This window comes from Eublepharis macularius, chromosome 11 (assembly GCF_028583425.1).
Source record: "Eublepharis macularius isolate TG4126 chromosome 11, MPM_Emac_v1.0, whole genome shotgun sequence".
NCBI classification, from domain to species: domain Eukaryota; kingdom Metazoa; phylum Chordata; class Lepidosauria; order Squamata; family Eublepharidae; genus Eublepharis; species Eublepharis macularius.
The window spans coordinates 31,158,823-31,185,786 of record NC_072800.1 but is presented as its reverse complement, the minus strand read 5'-3'; the positions used below and the strand labels follow the sequence as shown (position 1 = coordinate 31,185,786).

The 26,964-nt window shown below is 40.7% G+C and overlaps 1 protein-coding gene across 3 annotated transcripts; it reads right to left on the bottom strand.

Moving 5' to 3' along the window:
* Window positions 1-294: 294 nt before the first annotated feature.
* Window positions 295-26,719, bottom strand: UBP1 (upstream binding protein 1). Of its 3 annotated transcripts, XM_054991777.1 has the most exons (16): window positions 25,923-26,717; window positions 22,524-22,675; window positions 20,478-20,554; window positions 18,229-18,334; window positions 17,900-18,006; window positions 17,165-17,317; window positions 16,941-17,051; window positions 16,418-16,525; window positions 13,972-14,075; window positions 11,475-11,529; window positions 11,233-11,326; window positions 7,773-7,863; window positions 6,967-7,079; window positions 4,039-4,181; window positions 3,299-3,350; window positions 295-1,749 (listed from the first exon to the last, which is right to left on the bottom strand). In XM_054991777.1, the coding sequence occupies exons 1-16, from the start codon at window positions 26,033-26,035 to the stop codon at window positions 1,712-1,714; spliced, it is 1,617 nt and encodes a 538-aa protein (XP_054847752.1). In that variant the 5' UTR covers window positions 26,036-26,717; the 3' UTR covers window positions 295-1,711. The 3 variants fall into 3 exon arrangements, 2 of the variants coding, with proteins under 2 accessions (XP_054847752.1, XP_054847753.1); XM_054991778.1 differs by lacking the exon at window positions 16,418-16,525 and having other exon boundaries at window positions 25,923-26,715; XR_008597859.1 differs by lacking the exons at window positions 295-1,749; window positions 3,299-3,350; window positions 4,039-4,181 and adding an exon at window positions 7,460-7,593 and having other exon boundaries at window positions 6,996-7,079; window positions 25,923-26,719.
* Between the last annotated feature and the right edge of the window lie 245 nt (window positions 26,720-26,964).

Below are 26,964 nucleotides of genomic sequence, written 5' to 3'. Positions count from 1 at the left end.
CATCTTTTCCAAGTCATATTACTTCTATACCACCTGCACTTCTAGTATCTCTTACTAGGTTTTTATAAAAGCAAACTAGAAAATAAAATTACCAAATTATTGGAAAAAGTTTTTACTGAAATTGAAATGTGTACATCCTGTTTAAAAACAAAAGCAATTTGCTGGTGCCATAATTAAATCCAAGTGAACCAAGCTACAAGTCTTAATAGCATTTAGGATTTAGTGACTTTTCAAAGATTCTCCACAAATTTGGAAAATGGTGCTGAGATGACGAGTCAATTCAAGACACCCCAATACAACCAAAAATAATTTATAGGCAGAAAAACTCAAAATACTTAAAACTAGGCTCACAAACACCACTCCCTCTCCCCATCAGTGCAGAATAGTCTAGATCAAAAAGAAAAGAAGCAAGCATTCATTCTAACTCATGAAATTACTATTTTTTTAAAAAAAGCTTTCAAACATTTTACTAAGCACAAAGCCTAGGAATAGTTAACTGGGAATGAAATTTTTAAAACTGACACGCTGCTGCTTTTCTCCTCAAGTTTTCACAATATCATTCAAGATTTGATTATTTGATTCAACGGACACGCTGTGAATCTCCCTCAAGTACCTCCAATATATAGTTCAGGAACAGACATATGATCTTCGGATCTTTAAGGAAAGTTTTGCAGTTCATTACAATGTACATCTACCAGTCAAGTATTCGGTTGTGTGAAAAGAGGCACTGTAACAATGTTTTCTCTGTAAGAGGCTAGAGAAAAGAGAATGTGACAGTTCACAAATGGGAGCAATCATAGGATGGTGCTACTCTGATTAAAAATAGCAGCTGGTAGGTTTAGTGTTAGAGTGATATATGGATTTTTGTTTAATGCTTCCGTATTGTCCCTTAGTGACCATATGTCATTCCCTTTTTCTTCACAAGGAAGTCCCAACTTACTATTTAAGAAGGTAGTTTTAAAAAAATGAAACAGTGCTTCATAAAAAAAACCCTAAAAGACATGATGCATAGGTAGATCTTTTTCAATGAACCTGTTACAGAGCAAAATATTGTACCTCACAGGATTTATACCAATCCTCTGAGTTAGGTACTATAATAGTAATGCATTCTGCTGCATGCTTAGTTTTCGTCTGGCTAGGACTTTAACAAGTCCAACTCTGACATTTGCACTTCTTACATTCACGCTTATACACAATTTACACAGAGGATGCAGACCCAAAAACCTGATTGCTATCATCTTTACTACTTATCTCCACACAAATTACTATGTGCTCTGCTAACATCAAAAAAATCAGCATAAGGTACAAGCAAGTAATAGACAAACTGGCACAGAAAGGTAAATGCCCAGAATAAGTTTACATTCAAACTGGATACAGTGTAATAGGTAAGCAGTACTGCTTCTAGAAACTGCATCTACTGGCCATAGCTTGCCTTATTTCAAAAAAAGGGGCGAACACCTTTGTTTACTTTGCTTTTTCCATGCCTGTACATAAGCTGTCATGGCGTTTATACCTCTTATGAGGACATTTGGCTATGGCAGTGATAAATTCATCTACTAAACAGCTCATTAGAAAGGTCATCTTTTGTTTTCAATATGAAACATTCTATACGGTGAAGTCTGATCCCTGAAGAGACTTGATGTTTATTGGTCATTCTTGAGCACGACTTCATTCTATACTGGAATATGAGTCCATCATAGGTATGGCAACATCACTTCAAAATTATATGGAAGCCTTCACCATTTTCATCTGTAGAAGAAAAAAAAAATGTCAGTAAGTGGCATAATTTAAAATCATAGTAGCCAATACAAGAGATCAGTTACGAGTAGGATTTTAATATTTTACTTAAACACACTTCTGTTATTTTCAAAGAAAGTGCAAAGAACAAAAAGGAACAACACTACCATCACTCCTCTTCAGGGTTACTTAATCCCTTCTGCTCCAGACCTAAAGGACCATTTGATATTCTTTCTACAAACGGGTTCTGGATCACCATTCTCATTGCCAACCACAGCTCAAGAGTTATTTAGTTTGAGGTTTTCTGTGGGGAACAGTCTGAATGCAGGATAGTCAAAACTCCACTCCCCACCCAAGGGCATAGCCATAATTCTCCCAAAATCAGGATTGTCTTCCCCTACAAGCAGGGGCAGATAAGATTACTGAAATACTGAAAAGTAGCGTTGTCAATGGAGATGATGTCAATTTCAATGCCACAGATGACAATAAAGCCATAGCTGGCTCTTTGCAGTATTGACTGGCTGTAGTTACAACTCAACAGGACTTTCTCAAAGGGTGATGAATTAGGGGTGTGCAGCAGGGAAAAGATTCGGTTTTCCCACTTCAGATTTACTTGAAGCAGGAAAACAATCCGGAATAACTCTAAACCTGAAACAGGTTTCGGAAATCGCTTCAGTATGCTTCGAAATCACTGATCATAAAAGCCCTTTAACTCTGATTAGACTGGCTAGGGAAACAAGAATGCTACCTCAAGAATAAGATTTACTGTCAAAAGCCTTTTCAGTATCTGCTCCTGTCACTATAATCTCTCCAGCTATCTATGCAGCAACCTTTTCTCTGCCTCCCATCTCAAGCAGGACAGATGAAGAGGGCTCCTTCCAGTACAAATCAACATCTCATTGTTTTCTAGTTGGGTTAGAGCTCTTAATCTAGTATATGTTTATCACGCCTTTCCTCCAAGAATCTCAGGATGGAATTCAGGGGTTTTCTGCTTTCTCTCCTCAGAAGAATCCTGTGAGGCAGACTGTTAACTGACCCATGGATGTCCATCAAACTTTCATGGCATTATGAACAAGTTTATGTGTTCGTTACAGATGGCTCTGGGATTCAATGCATATACTCTTGTTTCTGTGAGTTCTTTTTTCACAGCAATATATTCAATGACTGGGAGAACACTTCCGAAGGGAAAGAAGAATAAGGCTCTGTTTAACCTGCCTCCAGAAGTAGAAGTTAGCCAGTTCAAGATCTCCTCAACAGTAAATCCAATGGTTCCCTTCAGCAGCTATTTGAGCAAACTTTTGAAATGTGAGTTTCCAATGTAGTTCCAGTAGGACAGGAAATCTCTTAGCAAATCTCATACAAATGGAAGGCAGATCTCTGCATCACAACCATTACCTCTTACTCATATAAACTCAAGAAGACAAGGACTGGAAAATGTGTTGTGATTAAAACCTTTGAATCCCTACCCTTGTAACTCAAAAGCTGATATTTTGGGATAATCAAAAGCGTTTTACAATATACTGCACATTGAAGGCCTTATCTGTTTTAATAAGGAGCATACCTTTTATTGTGGTAACTAAGAAGCAACTCTCATCTTCAAAGTTTTGCACCATCTAGAAAGGAAAATAATTGAATACACTTTATTGCGGCAACACACATGAGCCATATGTCAGGCACCATATGTACAAAACTGCCACACTGAGGCCTGGGTTCATGATCCTTTCCTCATCATTTCAATTGTCATTCCTCCAAATTGCTCTACTGCAGCTCTGTTCAGAGATGCAGACTTTCCTGATAATGCTTGCACAATAAAACCCACTGCATGTGAACAAAATGCAACAGAATCCTGGCTATGTAGAGGTACGTTGCTTTTAAGCACACAAAGGCCTTGTGTTGTATATTTAGTGTAAGGAAATGTGGCACAAGGCACTGGGGAGATAGTGGCCACCATGAGCAGCACATCTCTGGAACCAGTGACAGCCACAGGGTAACCCTTAAGTCATAGGTAGGCATGATCTGCCAGTTTGCTTTCAATAATATTCAAAGCTATCATTAAATTTCAAAAATAAACATGAAACTGTGCCTTTTAAATAAGAGTTCAAACATTTTATATTCACTCAAATACACTTGAACTTTAAGCAGCATAAAATACAATGAAAAAATAATCTATACTGTCATATACCAACAGTGTCTTACAATTCTTCGTTCTTAGACTCGCATACTACCAACAAGTGTCTGAATTATTAATCAGAAATCTCATTCGAGAATATTAAATAAACAGAAGGCAAAAATTAAACTTACCTGATCGCTGACAATGATATGGATGCCAGTAGGACCCTGTCTGTAAACCTGATTAATTTGATGCAAAGGGATATTGAACACCAAAGCAAGCTTGCGAGTGACTTCTGAGGCAACCATTTCTTCCAAGTAGATTGCATGATAAACTAAAATAAAAAAGTCTTTATGTAGTCTTGTGCTATTCCTCAGATATGATTTGTTTCCTTTGTAAAAGATGTCAGCTTATTCTAAATAAAAATGGTAACACTGCTCAACAAGAACAAATAACTGGGCAGTACTACTATTGGAATAGTGTAAGGCTTAGACTGGAGTAACTCTGTGTAGGATTGCAACGAACAGCTAAACTCTCCTGCATCTTTGATCACAAATGCTGTTTCCAACTTGCATTCCAGAAGCCTATTTCTGATGCTCTCTCCCTTCCAACACAAAGGGTCTCAGGCTATTTCAGATTCAACAGCAACCAGTGTTTATGCTAATCACAGACTGGACCCTTGCTTATGTTCCAGATGTATGCACAACAAACCTGTGCTTGTGTTCTTTGCCATGCCATCTCAACTGCCTCTCACCAGAATCCTTGCATGCAATCCAAAATTGCTCAGCCTGGCCTTCTCATGTAACTGCGTCCTGTTATAAGTATTTCTATGAATTTTTATTTAACACAAAGGGTGAAACAAGTGTCCTATGGCAAATCATTACATGCATATCCACATGATTTTTCCCCCAAAGCAGCAATGCTGGTGTGGATGGAGAAAAGACTCCGGACAGATGTGAGGAGGAAAGGTTTGGGGAAAACTGAACGCTTACTATCAATGTAGTTTTATTTTCTGCTCACTCTACAGTCTCTCTATTGTGGTCAGTAGAGACGGGCACAAAACGAACCACGAACCAAAAAGAACCACGAACCAGCCTGGTTCGTAAACCAGCGGTTCATGGAAGCTCCTTTCCACGAACTTCCGAATTGGTATGCTGGTTTGTTTGGTTCATTTTAAAAAACAATGTCCCTTTCTGTGCCGCTGCAAAGCCATTTCCCTGAGCAGTGGAAACGGCCATTTAAACTGCAGGTGGGGCTTGGCCAGCCAGCCAGGAAGTCCCGGCTGGCGAGTAGCGGGGAAATGGCCATTTAAACTGCAGATGCAGGTGCCACTGCTAAGCGGCACAGAAAGGGGTATTTAAACCCCAGGAACTACGAACCACAAACTGGTTCATGAAGGACAGAGCAGTGTCTCAAGCCATGGTTTGATGGTACAGATGTGATGAGAAAACCACAGTTTTTACAAACTGAGTTTGCAAATGAGCTGCAAACTACAAACCATTGTTGTTTATGTCTGAACCATGCCTCAGAGTGTAAGCCACGTTGAATACAACCTCAGGTTGCATATAAAATTATCTAAAATGGGCCTGAGAATTCTAACCCATCCAGTTCTTCCATCCTATGCTAGAATTAGAATACAGCCAGGTACACCCTCCAGTCTGAATAGTTCCCAAAATAAGAGTATGGAATCCTGAAAAAAGCCTGTATATTACTTTCAAAATTTCAGATACAGTACTTCTACATGGCAACAAATAGTTGAGGGTAATGCTATGGTGTACACCACGACAAGGACAGAATCAGCCTCTTCCTGCTTCTTGAAGACAGACATTCCTGAAACTACATTCCAAGTGTACCTAGCCTTGTTCTGTGCACATATAGCTATGCTGACATATCTACCAAGGGTCAATGCCATCTCCCTAGGCATCTTTTTGCTCTTTAAATTTCATCTTATTGTTGCTAGCCAATCTCAAGTGCATCAAAATAATTTCAGACTTCCCTTGCTTTTATTATCTGTAAAGGGGATGGGTAGTAGGTAATTAATAAAGTAAACAAAGGAGATGCCCAACAGTTAAGAGGTGAATCCAGTACAGTTCTATTGCTTCTTTGCAGCTTGAGCCAGACACGTTGGGCTGCATCTGACACTTGTACGCTAGTAGCAGGTGTGTTGCAGGGGTGGAAAGAAGGGGGAAGGAATTTTCATCGATTCCCTTCCTCCCACAGCTGACCCGCCCCCTGGCCCAGCACTGTTTCTGCAACTCCCTCGAATCCTTGGAGTTGCATTCCAGGGGTTGCAGAGAGAAACAGCAAATTTCCATTTTGCAGAGTTCAATGGATACAGCTTCCCAAATGTCAGTCTTTTCTTATCCAGCTGTGAACATCAATTCTTTGGATGTTTTATGGTAACCAAATCATACCTAGTTAACTGGCATTTCCATGATTTGCCAAAGGAAACAACTAGCAAGTCTGTGTAGGATTCTACCAAAAATTTTAGTCTCTGGAAAATTATTTAAATAAACCCTCCCCTATTCTTCGATTCCGCTTCAATACACAAACTTGGATCCTGTGGTTGATTTCCATCAGTGGAGTGGATTTTCCTGGTCTCCCCCTCCCAATGAAGCCCCAAAACAGTCCCTGAAATGCTGAAAAAAAGATGCCCAGAAATTGCACGATGGGGGAATCTCTGTAATAATGTCTTTTGTATACTATACAGCCATTATTATTAGAATTACATACTAACACCTCAGGTTCTACAGGTAGAGAGACCACTGTCCTTTTGTCATTCTCAAAAGATTGAGGTCTAAATGATGGGAGAGTCAACAGCCTGCAGCACATGAGTGAGGGGAGAATCAGCAATAATCAACCTCCTTTCTCTTAGCAGAAAATTTCCACCAGATCAAGCCATATTCTCAAACGTGCCAGTGGTTCCAAAGATTTCCCCACCAATGCATTACCAACTATTTACATGGACCCAAATCACATTCTAATTATATTGACTACATATGTATCTCTCTAAAAAAAAGTGTGCAATGGGCTGGCTTATTGAAAGGTGGCTTTAAGTGATAAATGGCACTTCTCCAATCTATAGTGAGAAGATTTTAGCAGACATTGCTAAGACTTACCATATATTGCACCATTCCTGCTCTCCGCACTGCCTGAGTCTTGCTGCCTTTCCAGTTGTATGCTTCTTGATTGCTCCTGGCATACATAGATTGTTAGACGTGGCCTAACAGACCTGGAATGTAAGGCCAAAAATAAATATCCTTGTACAGAATATAGTTGATCTACATCCATTTGTTTTCTCACTTTAATGCTATTCTTTACTATTTTGCATACTACTAAAAATCTGATGCAAACTATCAAAGATTGTTTAGTCTAATGACTCATCTCAGAACCACTGAGATTGTCAGAAGTTGGTGAATTAATCTTGAAATTTAAATTAAAGCAATTAAGACACTGGTGTATGGTGCAGTTTTGTAATACAACTACTGGAGTAGCAGAAGTAACAGCAAGTTAACATCATCTATTATGCCAGCTTAATTCATAGTTAGAAATCTGCAATTGTTAATATTTAGTAGCCATGACCTCAAGAACTTTAGGTTGGTTATAGCTCACCTAAATGAGAAGATTTGTCTCTTGGCAACAAACCCATCCGTCTTCAAGAAATCAGTACTGCCCAACTGCATTGCTACCAGTCTTACAGTCTACCTTTGAGCTCATCAGTGCCTGCATCATATCTGTGGCCTGCCCTGAAGGTGTACAACAAAACATTCTTCTTTTGAGCACAGTACTTACAACTCCTGCATGAGCTCACACAGGCATATGCCAACTGAATGTCTAAATTAATCATCTCCCAAATCCCTCTAATCTATGACAAACTCTCTTACACAAATGAAACAAGTACAGCTGATGTTGGGATACCATTTACCTTGATTTAAGTGCATTATATAGCCGAATTCCATCAGCTGGACCACAGATCTGTACCAGGTCTTCTCTTGTCAGCTTCAATAAATCAGCACCTACAAAAGCATACAGAATAACATTTCATAGTTGCTGAAAACCAACGCTGCCATGATTCACTCTTTGGTGACATGAGTTTGGCTTTAAGATAGGTTCACATGTTTAAATGGATGGTTATTACATAAGCTGTTTGCTCTTTTAAACAAAGAACATACCATATTCCTAACTAATTTCTTACTATAAAAGCTGGTAATTCCACTGTTGCCTAGAATGCTTTCCCAGAGGATGTCAGCATCCCTGTAGCATTTAACGAAAAGAAAATGCTTGCTCAATCATCTACTATTGTTTAGTAAAGCTACTGGTTTCAGGCCATCAGCTGAAAAACTCTTTTCTAACTCAGTTGTTGCATGTCTAGTGGCTTCAGAAAAGATTCAAGGTCAGCTGCTTGCCAGGTGGGCCGTAACTGCCAAATTCACTTCATCCACATGCATATGAAGTTACATTATACTTATCATATCACTGGTCAGCACGGTCTAGTCTTTACTAACAGTAGCTCTACATGGATCTAGGTAGGAAGTCTTTCAACACACTTACTGCCAGATCCTTTTTAGCCGGAGTTGCCAGGAATTGAACCCGGGCCCTTCTACAAGAGAAACAGATGCTACAGTATGGCTGCACCTCAAGAAGGGGGCATGTTTCAGTAGCAGATCATCTGCTTTACATGCAGAAGGTCTCAGGTTGGATCCCCAGCATCCAGTCTGTGCAAATATTCAGCCAACCTAGGATTCAGCCAGAACTAGTGTACCATATTTACAAAGCTTTTTCAAAAACAGCATTTTGCCAACAGATCTCCAGATAAGACTAAAGCTACATTCGACTCAGCTGTATGTAGAGAGATTCTTGTAAGAAAATGACTACACTATTCCCTTTGAAAGATTATAGGAAGAGATTAATTTTAGTTTCTTTTGACATCTGCCTCTTCTCTGTCTCAGCATGCAACTTGTTCAAGCTGCAGTTCCCTAGTTTCCCTCTTTTCTTGCTGCACTTCCATAAATAGCTCTGATATAAGACAAGATTGAAGCTGCTTCTTCCCTCAATTCACAGTCAAACAAAAACGGAAAGAAGCTGAGAGAGGGTTTGGACCATGTCTTTCTGAAATGAAGAAGAAACTTGCAGATGCTAAGAGAGGAGGATGTAGTAGCTACAAGTCACAGGAGTCATGCTACCTATTTCAACACCTCAAGCAGCAACTAACTTGTACCCAAACTTGTACCTCTGCTTGTTTGGGGCTTGCTTAATCAGGGCATGAAAAAAAGGCAGATTCCTGACACATTATTTGATAGGGAATAATTCAGACAGCAGCCCCTCCCTGGTAAGCATACCAATATTGGAAGATGTAAGGGAAAGAAAACCATTTTTTGATGCAACAAAATCCTAAATATAATGGCAGAAATAAAAATTATTGGTTTGCATTAGAACTTGTGCATTTCAATTTATTAAAAGTTATTTGGAATTCGTTGAGACCAGTGAGGTAGCCCAGTTTGGAGATACCACTAAACATTAAGGATAGTTGAAAAACCATCTTCAAACTGAGTGAATGGGCAACAAAATAACAAATGAGATTGGATAGAAGACTAAATTGTGGCATGTGGACACAAAAACATTTCTACTTTCACATATGCACTATGGGAAAGATCTTGGGGTTGTGGTGATTAGCTCAATAAACATTCAGAATATTGCAATTGAGACAAAAACAATTTTTATGCTAAGAACTATTGAGAAAGGTGGTGAAAATGAGCCAGTACCATCAAGTTTTTATACATGGTACTGATATATTTGGAATACTGTCTACAAGGGCTGTGCATGGGTGGGTAGATTCGGTATTCCTGCTTCGGGTTTATCCGAAGCAGGAAACCGATTCGGAATACCCCAAAAGCGTTTGGGAAGATTCGGAGCAGACCGAAGCGAGGGGGGGAACTCCCCAACCCCTCCACCCCCATCCACCAGGGAGACCCCTCCACCCCCACCCAACCCTGGGAAGATCCCTCCAACCCCCACCCACTTACCTGTGTTATCAGCTGGGCGGCACCACAAGGCTGCGTGGCCTAGAGCCAGCTGTCTCCTCTGCCACTGCGCCGCTGCGCGAGCCTAGGGAGTGGTGGGGAAGGCTGGAGCTGCCTCCTCCGGCCCTTCCTGCCCCTCAAATGGCCACGGTGTGCTGGCGCTGCGGCAGCCATTTGAGGTGCAGGAAGGGCTGGCGGAGGTGGCTCCGGCCTTCCCCACCACCCTGCAGGCTTCGGCGGCAGTGGCGGCGGCCTGGAGCCACTGCAAGGTAGGTGGCAGGGGAGGTGTGGGGGGGTTAATGTTTAAAGGGCCCCACCGCTGCTTGCAAGCAGCGGCGGGGCCGTTTAAACAAGCCCCGAAGCTTTCCGAAGCATTTCCGAATGCTTCGGAAAGCTTTGCTTCGGTATTCCGAAGCGGGGAATACCAAAGCATTCCGAAGCGCACAGCCGAAGCGCACAGCCCTACTGTCTACACCACCCTATCTAAAAAAACAGTATCACAGAGAATAAGTGCAGAAAAGGGGAAAGTAATTAAGAGACTGGAGCATCTTCAAGGAAATGTTTGGTGCTTTTTAGTATAGAGAGGCTAAAGGGGACCGAGATTTATAAAATCAAGCATACTGTTACGTAAGTGGAGAGAAATTTCCCTCCTTTAATAGAGAGCCAGTGTAGTGTAGTGGCTAGTGACAGACTGGGAAATGGGAAAACTAGGTTTGAACTTCCACTCTGCTATGGACACTTGCTGGGTGATCACGGACCCCCCCCACACACTCAGCCTAACCTACCTCACAGAGAACCTACCTCAGAGAGTTGTGGGGATAAGATGGAGGACAGAATTATTTAAGCCACTTTGGATCCTCACTTGGGAGAAAGGTGGGGTGTAAATGAAGTAAATACCTAAATCCTCCTATTCTGAATCATCCAATGAAATTCACTGGCAGTAGATTCAGAGCGTAATATTGCATACAGTGTAGAACTTAGGGAATTTGTAGTAACAAAATATGATGGCTATCATTTTAACACAGCTTTAAAAAGGATGAGATATATTAATGGAGTGCAGCAATGCCTTCCCTGCCTATGTGCTTTTTCTCAGAGAAATCTGGTTGGCCACTTTGGGAAACAGAATGCTAGACTCCACAAGTGGCCTTGTGATGCTATTAAATGCTCTACAAGAACAAAAACAAACTGTATCTAAAAGCCATCTTAGATTTCAGATGAGATTAAGAGATGAAGTGGCTTGACCAACTTATCTATTTCAAGCATACCTGACTTGTAAATCAGGAATGTGTAGACTTTCTAATTGAGTAGAAACTTGCACAAAATTATATGCCAATAATACACAAAATGAAAGTTTTCTTTAAATACCTGAGAAATTTGAAAACAGCCTTGTGTAAGAAGAAAACCTATGTTTTAGCAACCATTGTTGGGTTTCCTGGATTGTGGCTGACGGATGAAGTTGCTGGCGGGGGTGGGGGAGGAAAACCACAAAACAATCAGTATGATTTACCTCTGCATTTTTAAAGACAATGTACAATTTAAAGATTTTTCAAGACAATGCAAATGAATAATGAATGAAGTATTTTAGAGCATGAGAAATCTGCACTCACCTCTCCAGACACTTGGGGAATTCCATCTCCTTGGTGATTTGGAGATGATGAATTACTAAACAACAGAAGACACAATCAAAAATGATTCATTGTGTTTTTATTTTATTTGTATTATTTATAGTCAGCCTCTCTCAATTGAGACTCAAGTTGGATCACCCAGTCTAAGTCAAATACAAACAACAAGTTGGGACATCCAATAAAGAAAACAAGGTTTGGATTGCAGAAATCTAAAAACCGAGCTGAAATTAAGATGAAACAAATCTTAAGCATTTACAAGACATGTTAAGTGATGCAGAAATTATATCTTAAGACCACACATAAGCAACAGAAAGTCCAACAGTCGCTACAACTTTACCAAGCATCTATCTGAAATATTTTGTTACAATACAGCCCAAATTATCTGAATAATTAAACTATCATAGTTTGCAGAAAGCCAGGAGGGTGGGAGCCTTCCTGACCTCATCAGGTAGGCCATTTCATCAGGTCACAACAGAGAATGCATGTGCACAGGCAATTATTCATTTTGCTTATTTGCAGGGTGGTACTTGCAGGAGGCTCTAATCTAATGAGCGAAGTAGTTGTGATGGAGCTTAAGGGGAGAGAGGCAGTCCCACAGATATCAGGAGGCCAAGTCCCTGTATGTAACAGTCAGTACTTTGAATTGAGCTCGATAACTGATGGGCAGCTGATGGAGTGACTTCAGAATGGGAGTACTGTGCATGCTCTGCCTAGCTCCAAGTAACAGATGCTGCATTCTGCATCAACTGGAATCTGAGTTTGCCTCTGAGGAGAAACTTATGTAGAGTACATTACAGTGGTCTAGTTTTGATGTTACTGTGGTGCAGATCCAGATGACCAGATCAGTTGTCTCAACGTAGGGGGCCATCATAAGGGCTAGACTGAGTTGGAAGAAGGCTTTTTTGCCAGCTGCATTAACTTGTTTCTCCAATGGCAATGCTAAATCCAATATAATCCCTAGGCTCTTAACATTGTCAGCAAGGGTCAAGTGAACCCCATCAAAAGTCAGAAGTACAAAGTCCTTCAAGATTTCTGCCTTTCCAATCAGTATCACTTCCGTCTTCTCTGCATTCAGCGTCAGTCTGTTCACTTTCAGCTATTTAATTGCAGCAGTCAGGCACTGGCTCAAGACCTCTACCATGTCACCAAGGGATTTGGATACAGAGATACAGAGCTGGGTGTCAGAGTTTTGATGAGATCCAATTCTAAAGCTACAAATTATTTCCCCTAAAGGCTTTACACAGAGGTTGAATCCTTGTGCCCTATGGAACCCTACAAGACAGCTCCTATGCCCAAAATGGCTGGTTTCCAAAGGAAAATGAAACTTTACAAAATTAAGATGTAATCTAGAGGGGCACATCTAATCCCGTTGTCATTGCAAACCTTGAACAACTGCTTGAACTTCCTGAAGTTCAGAATGCACCTGAAGTTCAGAATGCAATTTTAGGTTCAGCCCATTCCCCCTAAGGGAAATACCTCCACTGCACTGAGCCCATTAACAGTATCACAGCAAAACAGTAAAATGTAAACATCTCTTGTGCCAAGCTCACAGAAACAATTATGTAGCAGATTAGTAATGAAGCACTTATTGATAAATCAGTGCTCAGGGTGTTCCTCCTTTTTCTAGTCAGGGACTCTAAAACTTGGAGGGGATCTCAGTGAAAGAACTTCTGCTTTGCGCACACAACGTCTCAGGATCAATCCTCGGCATTTCGGGTTAAAATGAATCAGGCAGTAGGTAATATGAAAGACCTCTACCTTAAACTCTGGACAGCCACAGCCAGTCTGAGTAGACAATACTGATGATGGTCTGATTCAGTATAAGGCAGCTTCATGTGTTTGTAGGTATTGGGTATTGACAAAAAATATCTGACCTCATACATCTTCGTATGCCAGGTATCAGATTATCTCTAGCAGTCACCAAAATGTGTTTTTATTTCTTCTTTAATTTTCCTTTAACTTTTTCAATAAATATTCATTAAATAAACCGGCTTCAAGAGTTAGCATTAAGGGATGGGAAGCTGAGAAAAGCTAGTTACTCACATTTTACAAAAGCATTATTCAAACTCTTCTTATATATTTTGAAGCACTGAGTGAGCTGTGCTGCCCTGCGCAGCAAGGCTGGGCTAGTAGAGGCTTAAAGGAATTACTTGTGCATCAATCTGATGGGGACAGATAGAATCTGATGCTTCAAATAAGGTTAGTGTCAGCTGGCCTGGGTCAATTTGGGGGAACAAGACTCAGAGTGGCAAAACAGCAAGCAGCACCTAGTTCTATTTATCCCAGAACCAATATCCATAGTTAATGAATGCACCCAATTTTGAAAGTGGAATCCAAAGCAAAAAGGGAAAATTTAACAATGTTGTTCACATAATGTAAGTATTCCCCCTAAATTTCCCACTCCATGATATGACACTGCTGATTATTTTAATGTATTAAAATTACCTTAAACTTGATTTAAATTAGAAGTTAAACATACCTGTCTGGGACACTGTAAGTACTACGCGGAGTAGAGGAAAAAGTCGGAGTTGGGGTTGGGCTACTGTTCACAAATGCAGTAGGTGTATCAGGCCATGGTGAACACTAGAGAGAAACATTACACAGAACTTTCATTTTTAAAAAGCCTGTAACTTTTTCTCAGTTTTTTCTTTTCTATGCATGCATATAACTCAAAGAATGTGCTGTATTTTAATTTTATGAATGCTGGTGGATGGGTTTGCTCAGGCTTTTATTCAGAACAGTCAAACCTGTATTTCTAAAGCATTATATATAGACTCAGAATTCACTAAGCAACTAGAGAAAAGTCAGTGCTGAAATACGGTAACACCTTCCCTTAACAAAGATTCTTTTATTTTTTATACTAACCAATCCAGCTGTTTTGCACTAAAAACTGAACTGCACGAGATACACCACGTTTCCAAACATTAATGCTCCTGTCCTCTAGACTACCATTACTCTAAACTGCAGAATGTTGTTCATGAAAGTTGGCTTATTTTATAGGCAAATGCCCGGAAACTACTTAAAGGCACATTTTAGAATCCTATGAAGAGAACCCTGAAAATAAAGTCTGCAAATAGCTAGGGATCTTGGGTACTCTCATAAAAATATGCTAAGTTCCTCAAGGGAAGCCATGTTGGTAGAAAATCATTCAAAAGTTTCAAGTTCATAACTAGGAGTGATGGCAACATCACAGGTTAATGAGAAAGAGTGGATTCTCAAAGAGCAACTCAATACATGCACACTGTAAGAAACTTTTGAGCACTCGCAGAATACAGGACTTATGAGTTTCTGACTCCCATCTCACTACCAGGATTGCTTCACAGAAGGGGTGAGGAAGAGAAACAGTAGCATCAAGCCAACTATTTTCATATTCGTTGTTTTAAGGCAACAGGTTCAGCCACCAAGCGCAGAGTGCCCACAGCTTGCTACAAGATCTGGACAATCAGCTTGCGGATCTTAGGATTTAAATTTGTATCAGTTCACTGTACTTTTTGTTCTTTGTAAAACATCTTAAGAACCAGGCTGGCTGACTGTGGCCTACATACGCATGAAAAACATATAGTTTTTTTAAAATATCTAGATTTTAGACCCAGTTCAGGATGTATTGTTTCACAATTCCCATCTGCTCTATTAAAATTAGTAGGCACCAAGAAAAAAACCCCTGGATATATGATTCTAGTCTCTGGTAAATACTAACAATAGAAATTATTAATTATTTGAAAAGTTATTATTTGCAAACTTGTATTATAAATCATCTGATCAGGAACAGAAAAGCTCAACAGTTAAGAGAATTCTAATTCGCAAGGATACTTTCACAAGCAATCATGCCTGCACATACATTAAAAACTTAAAATTACTTAAACTACTGAGCTTTCCTGCCCCCAACACCTAATTTCCAGGGAATATTCTGGGGGCACATAGGGCTGGTCAGTGCTCAGATGCAACTGGACGCCAAGTACCTTAGATCCAATGATACATCACGACAAGAGCCATGAGAGACCAGGGAAATGCATTAGTGCTTGCTCTCATTGTACATCACCTAGTCCATACATAAAAAGGAGAGCACTCAGCAAGCACCGCTGCAACAAGGGAGGGGAGAGTTGCACTGCTCTTATTTGCAGAGTTCCACTTCTAAAGCAGATGTTAACTCTTGGCTTCACTCTTCCCTGCACACTATTCCTCACAAAGCAAGTATGCACTCCAGGCAGAAGATATGCACTCCACTACCACTGCTCATACGTCGTGTCTTTCTAAGCTGTGCAGCTCTGGTAGCTAGTTAAATACTTTAAAATAAGGCTTTCTGAAGCATTATACGTAGGGGATATATTTGACTGTAGCTGTCTAGGTCAAGTTTTGTAAGTTGAACATATGATCCTCCCTTAAGTGAACTTAAATAATGATTTTCTCTTCGTGTTCATTTTCTCTTCTTTATTTCCACCCAAGGAAGCCCTAGCTAAACGTTTGCTCCTAGCAAGAGCTATCTTAAACAATATGATCGAAAGAGGTAGTAATCAGAAAAAAATGGTTTATGAAACATACAAGGGCTGGAAAACTACGATGTGTGGAAACAAAGAAAAATACAACATTAACCCAATGCCATTGCTACTTATCATTCCATTAACTACATATGAAAAAATGGCTTTTAAGAACACAGCTATTCAACACAGCCTTTTCATGAGTAAACTGAGTCTCTTGCTTTTAATAAGTTACAGGCCTGCTAACATTTTTTCTTACGTGTTAGATTTAGGAAGCATTTCTCACTAAGATATATGCTTGAAGTAATTTGTGGGTAAGCAAACATGAATTAAATCATGGCAGATAGAATCTTTTTGGTCGGTCAGTTAAGTTCAGTAAAGGAAATTGGTCCTATATCTAACACTGCACAAGATAGCTTGCACAATGAAAAGTAAGCAGAAGTCCCTTACACTGCCTCGCTTTGCCAGAGAATCACCGTAGTCTGCTGGCAAAGTCCGCTTGCTGGACTTTTTCTGCTCATGTTCAACTGCATCTTCAATTATAGGCTCAAGCCTCATCTGGACAAACATCAAAGATGTGGATCAATTTCTTTTCATTATACAGTGAGGAAAAATTTCAAAGCCTTTTAAAAACTTATGTGATCTTTAGAAAGCTATGGAAAACTCACTGGTGTTTAAATAAAAAGAAATGAAAAAACCCAGTGAGGCTCTGCCCGTAAGATCAGTAATTTCTAAAATACCGTGGGCCAAAACTGGACAAGAAGAAAACAAATCTTAAACAATTTTTAAAACACTGAAAAGTATCCTCAAATACTTTAATATCCATTTCCACTTGATTCTAAATCTTACAGGTCTTTTGTTTCTTTATGAAAAAACTTGTCAAATAAATTGGTTGGTGTCCCACTCTGACCAACTGACTGCTTTCATTAAAAGGTCATGTGTATTTTATTCCTCTACCAAGAAATATCATTACCTCTGTGAGAATTGTAGTGTCATATGAAGGTTGATATTTTTCTTTTTCAGGGGCAGTGCGTTTCTCCATCTTTTCTCTGTCTGTTTTCTGTTTCCTGTCTGCCCCTTTCGGCTAAAAATGAAGTTACAGGCAGAAAGCATGTTGAAAATATATTATAAAATTAATCATAACACTGGAAGTTTATCTCCTATACCATTTGTAAGATTTCTGCTTACATCACTTACCTTAAAAACTTTGATTTGGCAGCTGGCTGAATGCAGATGATCAGTGTATTCTCCATTTTCAGCCTGTTTAAAAGTGTCAACCTGAATCCTAAAAGGAACTCCTTTTTCACCTCCATGTTTACGAGGTGTGAATTCAGTGCTGATACAATGCACCTAGGGGGAAAAGATGCACACAACAAGTGTGCTGATCATTTCTTGCTATTATTCTTTTCTTGGAAAAGAAGATGTTGTGATCTATTCCAACCTGTGCAGAGATGCATTCTGAAATCTGTCACATATCTTGGATTCAGAGACTAGCACTGCACTAGAAATCTTAACTTCTGGTATGTATAGTATTACTTAACCTCTGTAATTCACTGCCAAAAACAGTGATGCCACTAGCTTAGACGAACTGTAAAAAAAAAAGAAAAAAAAGAATCGGGTACATTCATAGAGGATGTCCATAAACAGAACCTAAATTTACACTTCATGATAGCAAAATGGAACCTTCACATTCAGAGGCAGCCTCTCTCTGAACATCACTCTAGGGATAAACAATGGAAGGGGGAATCTGTTGCCTTTATTTCCATTTGTGAGCTTGGGAAGATGATGGTGGACCAGAAGGATCTTTATCTGTTTCATCAGGGGTCTTTTATGGTTCTATTGTAAATTAATAAAAATGTAAGTAATACTGCAATTATGAGATAACATGTTACTAAATAAAAGCCACCATTATCCAAGAGAACAGCTTCAAACCTGAATAAAGGCAGATGTGCGTTTTCCAGGATCCCACAGAAATTCAACTGCATTGAGTTGGCTTGGATTTGTCCGTATATCAATTACTCCAACTGACATAGGAATATCTATAAATACAAGTGTGAGGGAATTCAGTCTTTGAGAAGCTGGGTTGTTGTTATAAGAGGATTTTCCTAAAGTAAGTTATAGACTTCTCACAGGTCTTTACAGTAATCTGTCTTGTATTTTATTAGTAAACTGGATATGATTCACAAGTTAAAGGTAACAATACCAAGTTAACAACAATGATGCTCATAATATGAATAGACTGTCTTAATTCTACAACACACCTAAATCAAGCAGTCTGTCTCCGGGACGATTCCACTTCCAACCCTCTAGCTGCTGATGCTCTGTATACTGCAGTCTTCTGTCATGGAACACGACTCTTATAATACTCTAGAAGAAAAAATAATTACACACAGGACATAGCAAAAATTATTAATATGAATGCACTGTACATTTGTCAACTCTGCCCAAACTTTCATCACCATGTGAGACAAGTCACTGTACAGAGATACAGGAATATACAAAAGTGTGAGCTCCTCCTCAGACTGCCATATCCACTGCCCAGACTGACTGCAAGATTCTGGATGTTTTTCTCCTATTGAAAGTGCACAATCTCTTCTGTGCAAAGAGCGAGACATTCGCTTCAAAGAAACTACAGAATATTAATTTATGCTTGTACAGAATTTTGGGATAAACTGACAATCTCAGAGCTCCAAGAGCACATCAAACCCACCACAGAACAGTGTGCACTTGCCTTAGAAGAGAAACTCAGGCAAGTTTACAGGACTGGCTAAAGCTGTGTATTAAAGAGAAAACTGGAAAGGGGGCATCAGGAGAACACCACCAATAAGAAAACGGATTACTTACTATACAGTAGCCAAGCCTACTCAGGGTAAAGACAGCAGAACTGGTTATTACCTTAAAAGCTGCGGTCTGGATTCAGCTGGACTTGGTTAAAATCAATCACATGTTAAGATGGTGGAAGTACCACTCCAGCCAAGTAGCTCTGGAGTTTGCAATAACGAGAATGTTCCAGGGTCCAGGGTCTATAAATCCATGAACAAGATGCCCTGTGCTTCTGCTTTAGCTCGAAATAGGATCATTAAGCAGGTTCCCTGTCTGAATGATTACTAAACAGCAGCAAGAATACGCACTTTGATGCCAGTAGTTCTTTAAGAAAAATATTAACATGATTTCTGCTTCTCTTTCATTTCCTACAATACAGGTTTCCTTTTTAAATCTATTTTCTGTTGCCAAGGAGGGATGTAAACAACTAGGCAGGAAACATCCTTGTGTTACTCAACTAAAATGGACACATGTACACTATGACATTTACTCTAAATTATTTTGTTGACTACATCCTTACACTGATTTAGAAGTCTCAGATATCATCAACAGATTGAAGGTCTGGGATCAAGAGTGAGGAACTTCCTCAAGAGGCTTGGCAGCTTAAAATGTATTTTTCCAAATGTGATGAACATTTACGGATGTTTTCACTAGATGAAACACCTCAAAATTCTGAGAAATTCATAATTTAAATTCTATCCATCTTCTCTAGAATGGTGATTTTAGGGTAATAGCAACCATTTTACCATCTCACCCACATACATGAACCTATGAGTCAAAGTTTTCCCTCCTCAGCTGAAAGTTCATGATTTTATATATCTGATTTTAAACACAATCTATTGGTGCAAACTAGTGTAGCATAAAAAGAGCATGAAGTATGCTAAAGTCTCTAGTTCAGATACCAGCTCTGAATATACTGGATAGTCTTAGGCAAGAAACTTTTTCCCTCCATCTTCTCTTGAATACTGAAATAATAATACTGGCTGATATCATGGAATTTATAGGATTTACTTAGAATGTACGCAAAACATGCCAAACACTCAGAAAAAAATTAAGATGAAAACTAAGCATTAAAACCTGCAGCCTTCTTTTATCTGAAGAGTCTAGTCCAGGGGTGGGCAAATTGCGGGCTACCGAGTTTTTTGTGGCCCGCCAAGACGGTCAGAAAAATCTCACTCCTGAATTCAAAAAAATTGTAGAAAAGTGTGGCAGGGTACATTTGTCTCATTAAACTGATTCTAAAATTAATGTGCTTGCAGCTATAGATGATATGAAATTAGCACAATAAATAAATTGAATAAAACTACCACTATTTTATTTAATTTATATTTATTGATTTTTATGATACAATTTATACCTTTTCTGAAATGCAAAGTTAACTAATGAATGCAATCATTTTAAAAGGTGCGTCCCTCCGCTAACGTCCGCTCCCACAAAGTGGCCCCCGAGCCAAAACAATTGCCCACCCCTGGTCTAGTCAGTCTGCTAGTCATTCACAGGATGCTAGCAAGTTAAGAGTTCTACAGACCGGGCAGAAATTTCAAGGATGACAGTGCTGGTTTCCCAAACACTGTCTGTATAATCATTTTAAGGTCTAAAGTACAGACACTTTAATATTGGAAGCAGCCCCAAGGGTCTGCATGCCAGACACAAGGAGACAGGAATGATGGCTGAGCCAACAACATACCTTCACCAGTTTTCCACTGATCTCTGGCATATCTCCCACTTTTCGATTATCTAACAGTCGTATTTCATAGGACTGACCTTTCAGGCAAAAAACAAATGAACATTACTTATGTCATACCCCTCTTACCAAATACTACTAAGGTGTATTACTTAAAAGTACTATAATACGTTATAAAAATACTGGATTTCATCCTAGCAGTAATGCACTCTGCCAGCAAAGCAGTCCTGATTTGGAAGGGCACACCTCTTGCCAACAGAACACACTTCCCTTATCTGAGCAGCGTGGTAGGATACAATTTTTCCTGGTACATCAAGTAGTTTAAATCAAATGATTGTTCTTTTGAACTCTCAAGGAACAACATTTGAGTACGCTCACTGTAACTGATACATATCTGAATAGCGCTGGAACCGTGGCTCTTCTGTTAAGGAAAAAAATGCGTACCAAAATCACTCCATTCTGTCTGACAGCTGGATTAACCAATCTGGTCATATTCCATGTATTTCTAGAACCCTTTTCTAGCTAATTTAAATATTCTCATTCCACAGTTAAGAACGAATAAACCCAATGACTGGGTTTTATGGGATAGGAAGGGAAGAATGTTCCTTGTTGGGAACTCCCTTATACCAAGATTTTCCATGAAAGGACTTCGAAATCAGCTGCAACCACTTAGGTAGCTCCTGAGAACATCTAAACTGACCTGCTGAGAAGGTGCCCCTCCTGCTCCGTCCTAGCAAAATAGCAAAGTAACAGGGCAGAAACCCTGGAAAATACCTTATAGCAAACCATGTAGTGCCAGGCAATCTAGCACATAGGGAAGAGATTCAGAGAAATACCCCAGAAAAATGTATTGTACTAAGGAAGCCAAATAATGTCTCTATAGGAAGAAGGTTTATTGCAGAAAAAAAGAGGGAAATGGTGGATGGGTTCAAAAGGGGTAGGAAAAGGGAAAAAATACAAAACACAGTGAAGAACACATTATCACACAGTACACATTTTCTCAAAAGCAATGCTGTTGATCTAACTCAGCTAAGTACATTTAACCTAAGTTGTAGCAGGTTCCTGTGTGCATTTACAGAGTTCCTTGTGGTACCAAAGCAGAGGAGTCCTTAACCCATGGCCCACTGGTCTCCAGATGTTCCGGAACCAGAATAAAATCCAGAGCTCGCAGATATTTATGGGCAGTGGAATCTGACCTAAGCCAGCCTCCTCAGTGAAACTGATTAACAGATCTAACCAACCCCCAGCAAAGCTCCATCTCTTATGTCAGAGACTTGCTACCAATCAGAGAATTATTAAGAGTATAGTCCCACCATTTTCATGGCTCTGCACTTCCATGACAAAAAGGGAATATGGCCCAAGCCAGTTGCCTTTCGTTAAAAAGGATTAAATTAGCCAGGTAACGCCAATGTGGAATAGAGGTTAAAACATTATTCTCATGTAAGCCCCAAGGGTCCAAGAACCCAGATGCTCTGGCTGGCGCTCTGGGACTGTATGACAGCGTTTCAGCTATTCTTCTCGTTTACTACAGAATTTATTTTCTACTGTCAACTTTTACTTTTTATACCTCTCAGATAGCAAAAATTAAGATCCTTGTGCTATGATAGCATAGGATGCTGCAGTTTGCAACTCCATCTGAAGAGTTTGGTATGCTTCTAATATACCAAATTCATTTTCAAGTAATATATACTTGAAATTGAAGACAATTATGCTTTTTTATCATGAATATGGCAAATTGTACAGCACACGGTAAGTTATAAATGATGCATTTTATAGCATTAGATCCATAAAAGTTTGTCTGATAGGCAACTAAACTAAGTAAGTATTAAGTATGTTTAATTTTTTTTCCAAAATGTCTTTTTTCTGCAAATAGAAAAAATTGTGCCCCCCACCCCAATCCAGAATTTCCAGATATTTTACATCTCTAGGTATAACAAACCTCCTTAATGCAAGCAATTTTAAATTCACTTTATTACTATGTTTTCAAGCATTCAAAATGTGTTAAAATAAAACAAGCAATAAAAGCTTGTTTACAGGAACAACGCTCACCTTGATTTAAGTAAGTCAGGGTTTCATCGTGTAGTTTGACAGCAGGAGATGTTGCAGCACACATAACATATTGAAAAGGTGGATGTTTTGCATCATTATCAGGTGGAAGGCTAGAATCTTCTTGCTTGAAAATGGGCAGTGCCAGAACATCACTGAAATAAGAATAAAAATTATATCTCCAAAACCATAGCTGCATTTACGGAAGAAACAAAGGGGCTAATCAGAGGCAGGTTATTCTATCCCCTACCATGGCTCTCATTATCCCTTGGAAGAGGAAAGACAACAAATATGTGATTATGGAAGTATCAATGGGGATGCAAAAATATGTAAGTAATGCTCCATGTAGTGCAAGCAGACACAGCCTGTATTTTATGATATGATGTATTCTGGAAGCACATTTATATTCTGTTTGATGACATATTTAGACGGAAACAGACGGAAAAATGCAGAATACTGCTTAAGTTGACAACTAAGTTGTCATTTTCCTTATGTAATCTCTTATGACGCTTGTCAGTATTACAGCACTTACCTTCTCCATTTACAGTGGATAAAAATGCTATAGTCAGGCCTGTTATTAACTTCACAGTGAAAACAAGTTCCTTACAAACACTGTCCTATTTACATAAAGTTATAGACAGAAACTATCAATGAAGTGATAACAGAAGACAATAACAAAGATTCCTTTACATTATTGGCACACAGATACATTACCAGATGCCATCTACCTCAATTTCTAGGGATATACATAGGCGTACAAACCTTTAGTTTGTGGCTAGTCAGGTACCAATTATGCAGTCAGTTAGCTGCTGCTCGTTAATACATGGCATTTCAAAACTGCATTTGTTCTGGGAAAATAAGTATATGAAGAACACTTCACATAGTATTTACAGATTATATACGAATCTGAAGATGCCTTGCTTTGATTTTAAAATAAGATAAAAAATTAAGCAAAAAAGGACTGACAGAAGCGAAGAAAGGAACTGTGACTAGAACATAAAAACACATCTTTAAATTAACAACTCAATATTGAAATCTTACTGAGGCAGCAGTTTTAGTTCAAGTCATATTGTTGGAAACACTATGAACTCAATAAAGTTTACACAAAACTACCTTGAACCATATGGGCAAACAGTAAACATACCATTTATCTAGTGTAGGCAAATCTTCAGTGTATTCCACCTATTAGAGCATAAGCCAGCAAGTGATACATTAACTACTGATTCACACATCAAGTGAAATCCAAAGTACTAGCTACTACTGACAAAATCTTTACTGGAACAGGGCCCAGTTACCTAAGAAATCACCTTACTACTGTGTGTTATCTATGGTTATTGGAATGTTCTGGCAGGTCACCCTGAAGTACCACCCCATTGGGAAAGATACAGTCACAAGCCTTTATGTATATTTGAACTACTCAGATGATCTGAATACATAGCAACATCTGATGTTTCCCCTCAGACTTGTCACACAGTTTCCATAATCAATTTGCATTAAAAATGATCAGATGGTTTTTAGGATTAGCTTTCAAGTTATGAGCTTTAGCTAGCCTAATCTCATCCAAATACCCCATTCTACATATTTTACTATGCATTGAAGTGGTCAAACCATTTGAAGTTACCTGAAGCAGAACATGAATAAAATACAAAACACTGTATTTGTCTGGGATACACTCCAAAGATCAAAACCAGATTCACAAAATAATCCTATCCACAAGACGACTCCTACATTGACTTTCATAAGTGAGCGCATATGAAAAATTTCAGACACTCAGAGTCTGCTCCTTCATGACCTCATCAGCAAATCTCAGATTCCTAGAAACTTATGCTTTACAGACTAGTTCAATTAAATCTGTACAGATCAATGTATATAAGCCATAAACATCATGGAACCTGAGAGTATCTGCTTACAACAAAATGACTATCAATGAAGTGATAATAGAAGATAATAACAAAGATTCCTTTACATTACTGGCACACAGACACATGACTAGATGCCATCTACCTCAATTTCTAGGGATATAGATGACTATGAACTGGTTTGGAAACAGCTAGATTGCAGGATGCTCCTGAGTGCCTCTGAAAGTCAGCAGGAAGATCCAACACCTCTGCCAAAGTGGAACAGGGATAAAGTCAGTGATGATCGATTATAAAAAGTGTGGAGTCCTAAGTATGCAACCTCAAAATATCTGCTCACAACAGAATGACCAACAGATACAACCTAAGCAAATTAAGGTAGAAGTTAAAAAGCAAAAAGATGTTCTTTATTCTCGTCTCACCACTTCACTGATGCTGCAGGAACTCTTCCCCACCCCACCATTAGCTAACAGTAGTTTTAAATAGCCATCCTTTATTTCAGACCGTCACAGCATGGCTAACTCCTCTGAAGCACTGTAGTTGGGATTGCTTATCACAAGTTCAGAACAAGCTCAAAGTCTATCTCTTCGATCTATCATAGCTTAGGTAAATTAGAGCCCCTAAACATGCACAAAAAAGTGAAGAAAACACACTGCTGTAAGCATGCTACACACCTCAGACAAATCAGACAACCTTAATTTGCATGTAAGTGATCTTAGGTAGGCAAGAAAGAGCACCCAGAACTGGAGCTCTGAAGAGGATGCACCTGTCTAAAATGTTACGCTTCTGGGCAGCACTACAAATCTAGCCAGCAGCAGAGGAGGATGTGGTATGGGGTTTCCTTCTGCAGTGTGAAAGCTGTCATTTCGGTACAATCTCCAACTCCTTCTACCTCATATACAAACAAAAAAGGTGGGCTTGAGTTTGGTGGCACCTTAGAACCCAACAAGATTCTCAGGGTATGTTTTGTTGAAGAGGGGCGCTGTGATTCACAAAAGCTTATCCCCTGAAACTCTTCTTAGTCTTAAGGTGCTAACCGACCCAAATCCTGCTGCTCTACTGCTGACCATCACAGTCACCCACCTAAAAGGAGAGAGGGTATCAGTACAGCCCCACAGCTGGGAAGGCAAGTAAGGCATCCCGGAGGCTTTCAAAAACAAAACGTCCCTCCTGATCGTTCTTCCCATTCTTAGTCCTAAAGAAACCTGCCAGGGCGGGAGGCTCTACAGAAGCGCCAATTCTCACTGGGAGAGACCAGGAGCAAAAGGAGGGCTGGAGTCCGGCGGCACCGCACAGGCCGGCAAGATTTCTCAAGGGGCTGAGCCTGCGAGAGCTCCCTTCGTCCGCCAGGCAGGCAATGCCAATGCCACCGCCTCCGGGGCAGCCCTCGGTGGGAGAGGCAGGCCAACGCCGGCCTCTAGGCGAAACCAAGGCAGCCAGCGAAGAACTCCCGGGCCGGACCAGGCCGCTTCCCGCCAGCACATGGCCGGGGGAGGCTCCTCCGCTCGCCCTGCCCCGCTTTGGCCAGCCAGGCCGCGACACCCACCTCATGCTATAGGCGCCGGCCCCCAGCTCCTGCCCGATGCCGGAGAGGCTGGCGTCGAAGTCGTGCGCCAGCCCGGACTCGATCACTTCGTCCATCTTCAGCACCCACGCCATCTTTCCCCGGCGGCCCCAAAAGGCAGGCAGGCAGGCGGGGAGCGGCGACAGGAGCAGGATTCCTCGCCTCCTCCGCGGCTGGAGGCACGGGGTCGGGCCGCCTGGCCGGGCTGAGGCGCGGGCAGGGAGGGACGAGCGAGGAGGCGGGAGCGGGAAGCCGGAGGGCGCCTCAGCCCCGGGGGAGCCCTTTCCCCTCAGCAGAGGCGGCGGCCGCGGGAGGCAACACCAACACGGCGCTCCGCAGCGGCATCCTGCGCCCTTCCTCAGCCGCCGCCGCCCCCTCAGCAGCCGCCTCTCCGACCCGGCCCCGAGGCGCCGCCGACCAACCGCATCAGCGCCACCCTCTGCAGCAGCGCGGGGACCCGCCCGCCGCCACCTCCGCCTGTGCCCCGCCTAGCGAGCCCCGAAGGCTCCCCCGATGCTCGGAGCGGCTCCGGCGTCCCCGCCTCCTTCCTGCTGCGCGGCGGCAGCGACGGCAAGAGCGGAGCCTGCGCTAACATGGCGGCCGCATCCTCCTCGCCCTGCCGCTCCTTTCCATCCCTGCTGGCGGAGGCGGTTGAGGGGCCGGTGGCTCGACGCCGGAGTTGACAGGCAGCCTGGCTAGCTATTCCGAGGCGAAGGAGGGGAGGGCGTTGTTCCTTTTCAGCCAATCAAGAGGCGCCTCTGACCTTTCTCCGCCCATCCTTTTTGTGCGTAAGACCTCTCTCGTCGAGGTCTGGAGGAAAGAAAGACTGCATGACCCGTCATGCAATGCGAGGGGCCGCCTAGGCTGAGGTGTGGGCCCTTATATTTTTTTTTAAAAATGTATTTTATTAACTTTAAATGTATAATGTATCAACAATAGAAAGTAAAAGAAAATATTTACATGAAACTTTAGACAAGATTGGTATCCATCTATTTAATTAGAGGAGATCAAATTCTTTCAAGAT

Excerpts from the sequence above, each read along its gene's own strand:
- UBP1 (XM_054991777.1), bottom strand. The coding sequence starts at position 26,035 with ATGGCGTGGGTGCTGAAGATGGACGAAGTGATCGAGTCCGGGCTGGCG. Across the intron at positions 18,007-18,228 it reads AGACAGACTGCTTGATTTAG|ATATTCCTATGTCAGTTGGA; the intron begins GTGTGTTGTAGA and ends TTGTATTTATAG. Across the intron at positions 14,076-16,417 it reads CTCTGGCAAAGCGAGGCAGT|TGTTCACCATGGCCTGATAC; the intron begins GTAAGGGACTTC and ends GTTTCTCTCTAG.